Source organism: Babylonia areolata, chromosome 27 (assembly GCF_041734735.1).
Source record: "Babylonia areolata isolate BAREFJ2019XMU chromosome 27, ASM4173473v1, whole genome shotgun sequence".
NCBI classification, from domain to species: Eukaryota; Metazoa; Mollusca; class Gastropoda; order Neogastropoda; family Buccinidae; genus Babylonia; species Babylonia areolata.
This window is the reverse complement of record NC_134902.1, coordinates 3,208,270-3,213,269: the sequence shown is the minus strand read 5'-3', so window position 1 is coordinate 3,213,269 and position 5,000 is coordinate 3,208,270. Positions and strand designations below refer to the sequence as shown.

Genomic DNA, 5,000 nt, shown 5'->3' with positions numbered 1-5,000 from the left:
TTAATGTCAATAGCTTTACAGCCCTAACACAGAGAGAGAGAGAGAGGGAGAGAGAGAGAATGGGGGTGGGGGGAGTGACAGAGACAAAAGTGAGAAGAGAGACAGACAGACTGAGAGAAAGAGACGGAGACTGACAGTGACAGAGACAGAGAGAGACAGACAGATAGACAGAGAAGAGACAGAGAGAGATAGACAGACAGAGACAGACAGACACAGACAGACAGAGAAGAGAGACAGAGAAGAGACAGAGACACAGGCAGACAGACAGACAGAGTGAGAGAGACAGAGAGAGAAGAGAGAGACACAGACAGACAGAGACAGAGAGAGAACAGAGATTAGACACAGAGAGAGAGAGAGGCGGACAGAGGCAGACAGACAGAGACATAGAGAGAAGAGAGATTAGACAGACAGACAGACAGACACACAGAGACAGACAGACACAGACAGAGGGAGTAGAGAGATTAGACAGAGAGAGACAGAGACAGAGACAAAGACAGACAGAGACAGAGAGAGACAGAGACAGAGACAGAGACAAAGACAGACAGAGACAGAGAGAGGCGGACAGACAGACAGAGACAGACAGACAGAGACAGAGAGAGAAGAGAGATTAGACAGAGAGAGACACAGACAGAGACAAAGAGACAGAAACAGACATAGACAGAGGCAGACAGACAGACAGACAAACAAACAGACAGAAAGACAGACAGAGCTAGACAAGACGACCTGACCAGCCACTTGGAGTCACTGCCTCCAGGGGGCTTCATGTTCTTGAAGGCCTTCTTCCACAGACCCTTGATGCTGGGCTCCTTCCTCTCCTCCCCTCCCTCCCCCCACACCTCCACCTCCTCCCCCTCCACCTCCTCCTCCCCTCCTCCTCCTCCTCCTCCTACTCCTCCTCTCCGCAAGCTGCCGTTGTGCTTGGGGTCCAGCAGTTCCATCTGCAACACCAGGAACAGAGTAACATGGTCACCAGGTTGTCTTCCTTACTTGACAGCTGATCTGTGAATGATGCTCAGCTTCGGCTAAAAACCAGTGATGGACAAAAGCTCATTGTATATGTATTTTGTATTTGTATTTCTTTTTATCACAACAGATTTCTCTGTGTGAAATTCGGGCTGCTCTCCCCAGGGAGAGCGCGTCGCTACACTACAGCGCCACCCATTTTTTTTGTATTTTTTTCCTGCATGCAGTTTTATTTATTTTTCCTATCGATGTGGATTTTTCTACAGAATTTTGCCAGGAACAACCCTTTTGTTGCCGTGGTTTCTTTTACGTGCGCTAAGTGCATGCTGCACACGGGACCTCGGTTTATCGTCTCATCCGAATGACTAGCGTCCAGACCACCACTCAAGGTCTAGTGGAGGGGGAGAAAATATCGGCGGCTGAACCGTGATTCGAACCAGCGCACTCAGATTCTCTCGCTTCCTAGGCGGACGCGTTACCTCTAGGCCATGACTCTGCAGTATATATTGATTGATTGATTGGCCAGCATGTTGTAACACTAACTGCAGCAAAATAGAGCGCCAGTAGTTTTTTTTTCCCTTCTTCTTCTTTCCTGTCAATTTCCTCTGAAGTTGGTTTTGATACATGTTGGGCATTTCGACTTAACTCTCTCCATACGAACGGCGAAAGAGACGACGTTAACAGCGTTTCACCCCAATTACCATCATCAAAATATTGCAAGCGGAAGGCTCTTATACTGAAGAGGTGAATGTTGACAAAGAATACCACAATTCTGACGACAGAAGCTAAAGGTTGGGTCATTCAGACACCCACTGGACATCCGAGGGGTCTGTGTAGAGGAGAAGAGAGGACTGGCCGTACTGAGTGAGTTAAACCATTCACACGATGGAACTTGCCACAAAAGCAGTGCCTGATGTTGAGAAAGGTGAAGTGAGCGTTGACAACAGCTGCAGTTTCTTCCATTCTGAAAAACAAACCAATATGGTGTGGAGAATCAGAGTAGTAGTGTACATGCTCAGGGAAAATGTCTACTGTCTCTTTGTGTCCGAGGTCCCGTGTGCAGCATGCACTTAGCGCACGTAAAAGAACCCACGGCAACAAAAGGGTTGTTCCTGGCAAAATTCTGTAGAAAAATCCACTGCGATAGGAAAACCAAATAAAACTGCACGCAGGAAAAAATACAACAACAACAAAAAAAGGGTGGCGCTGTAGTGTAGCGACGCGCTCTCCCTGGGGAGAGCAGCCCTGAATTTCACACAGAAAAATCTGTTGTGATAAAAAGAAATACAAATACAAATACATCCTCATTCACAATGTTACATGTTCGTGTGGCTCTTTCAAGTAAAATCAAGATCGTTCAAGATACTTGCGAGCGGAAATTGACCATTTTCACTTCATTGTTTATCTATGTATTTATTTTTATTTATCTATTTATTTATTTTATTTATTTTTTCTCAAGGCCTGACAAAGCGCGTTGGGTTACGCTGCTGGTCAGGCATCTGCTTGGCAGATGTGGTGTAGCGTATATGGATTTGACCGAACGCGGTGACGCCTCCTTGAGCTACTGATACTGATACTGATTGATTGATTGATTGATTGATTGATGTGTGGATACTTATATAGCGCCTATCCTCGGTCAGAGACCAAGCTCTAAGCGCTTTACATACACGGGGACATTTGCACCACAGGCTGCCTACCTGGGTAGAGCCGACTGACGGCTGCCACTGGGCGCTCATCATTCGTTTCCTGTGTCATTCAATCAGATTTCAGACGCACACGCATACACACTCAGACAGACATGTAACATTTCACGTGTATGACCATTTGTTTTTATTTACCCCCGCCATGTAGGCAGCCATACTCCGTTTTCGGGGGTGTGCATGCTGGGTATATTCTTGCTTCCATAACCCACCGAACGCTGACATGGATTACAGGATCTTTAACGTGTGCGTATTTGATCTTCTGCGTGCGCATACACACGAAGGGGGTTCAGGCACTAAGCAGGTCTGCACATACGTTGACCTGGGAGATCGGAAAAAATCTCCACCCTTTACCCACCAGGTGCACCGAGATTCGAACCCAGGAGGACCCTCAGATTGAAAGTCCAGCGCTTTAACTCACTCAGTACGGCCGCGCCAGTCCTCTCTTCTCCTCTACACAGACCCCTCGGATGTCCAGTGGGTGTCTGAATGACCCAACCTTTAGCTTCCGTCGTCAGAATTGTGGTATTCTTTGTCAACATTCACCTCTTCAGTATAAGAGCCTTCCACTTGCAATATTTTGATGATGGTAATTGGGGTGAAACGCTGTTAACGTCGTCTCTTTCGCCGTTCGTATGGAGAGAGTTAAACCATTCGGCTATTGCACCCGTCATATACGATAGTCCGACTGTGATCACCTGAACGGCAGCGGAGGCATCTGATGTCCTGACTTCCCTGGGCAGGGATTTGATTACAACGGAGACTGACTTGCCTTGAGGTGGGCAGAATGGTTAAAAGACGCTCATCTACCAGTACAGAGAGTCCGTGAGGGTGTGGGTTCGAATCTCGCTTTCTACGCCCTTTCTCCCAAGTTTGATTTGGGGAAAAAAAAATCAAACTGAGGAGGAGGAGGAGAAGAAGGAGGGGCAGGAGGAGGAGAATGAGGAGAAGAAGGAGAAGGAGGGGCAGGAGGAGGAGAATGAGGAGAATGAGGAGGAGGGGAAGAAGGAGGAGAAGAAGGAGGGGCAGGAGGAGGAGGAGGAGAAGAAGGAGGAGGAGAAGAAGGAGGGGCAGGAGGAGAAGGAGGAGGAGAAGAAGGAGGGGCAGGAGGAGAAGAAGGAGGGGCAGGAGGAGAAGGAGGAGGAGAAGAAGGAGGGGCAGGAGGAGAAGGAGGAGGAGAAGAAGGAGGGGCAGGAGGAGAAGGAGGAGAAGAAGGAGGAGAAGAAGGAGGGGCAGGAGGAGAAGGAGGAGAAGAAGGAGGAGAAGAAGGAGGGGCAGGAGGAGAAGGAGGAGGAGAAGAAGGAGGAGAAGAAGGAGGGGCAGGAGGAGAAGGAGGAGAAGAAGGAGGAGAAGAAGGAGGAGCAGGAGGAGAAGGAGGAGGAGAAGAAGGAGGGGCAGGAGAAGGAGGAGGAGAAGAAGGAGGAGAAGAAGGAGGGGCAGGAGGAGAAGGAGGAGGAGAAGAAGGAGGGCAGGAGGAGAAGGAGGAGGGGCAGGAGGAGAAGGAGGAGGGGCAGGAGGAGAAGAAGGAGAAGAAGGAGGAGAAGAAGGAGGGCAGGAGGAGAGGAAGGATGAGAAGAAGGAGGGGCAGGAGGGGAAGAAGGAGGAGAAGGAGGAGAAGGAGAAGAAGAAGGAGGGCAGGAGGAGAAGGGGGAGAAGGAGGAGAAGTCATTCGGGCGAGACGACACAACGAGGTCCCGTGTGCAGCAACGCATTTGGCGCACTGTAAAAGAACCCATGGCAACGAGAGTGTTGTCCTCTGGCGAAATTCTGCAGAAGAAATCCACTCTGAAAGGTACACAAATATATATGCATGCACTCAAGGCCCTTGGGTTATGCTGCTGGTCAGGCATCTGCCTAGCAGATGTGGTGTAGCGTATATGGATTTGTCCTGATGCAGTGACGCCTCTTTGAAAAAAACTGAACCTTAACTCACTCAGTACGGCCAGTCCTCTCTTCTCCTCTACACAGACCCCTCGGATGTCCAGTGGGTGTCTGAATGACCCAACCTTTAGCTTCCGTCGTCAGAATTGTGGTATTCTTTGTCAACATTCACCTGTTCAGTATAAGAGCCTTCCGCTTGCAATATTTTGATGATGGTAACTGTGGTGAAACGCTGTTAACGTCGTCTCTTTCGCCGTTCGCATGGAGAGAGAGTTAAACTCTGAATACTTAACCCTGTGCTAAAATCAGTGTATGTATGTATAATAGTCAGTCGTGTTCGACTATGCCCATCACAGCAGCAGTGAAGGCATCTGCGCTAGAGTTGTATTATAGTGGAGAGTGTCTTGCTCCAGTGACATCGCCACTCTCTTGGCCAGGGGTGTGTGTGTGTGTGTG

The 5,000-nt window shown here is 49.0% G+C and overlaps 1 protein-coding gene across 4 annotated transcripts in view; it reads right to left on the bottom strand.

The window, feature by feature from the left end:
- Positions 1-5,000, bottom strand: part of LOC143301462 (uncharacterized) — a 305,527-nt gene that overhangs the window by 59,157 nt on the left and 241,370 nt on the right. For all 4 annotated transcript variants that reach the window (XM_076615769.1, XM_076615768.1, XM_076615767.1 and 1 more), the window contains exon 3: positions 729-938. In XM_076615769.1, coding sequence (XP_076471884.1) covers positions 729-938 — 210 coding nt within the window. The remainder of the gene's footprint in view (positions 1-728; positions 939-5,000) is intronic.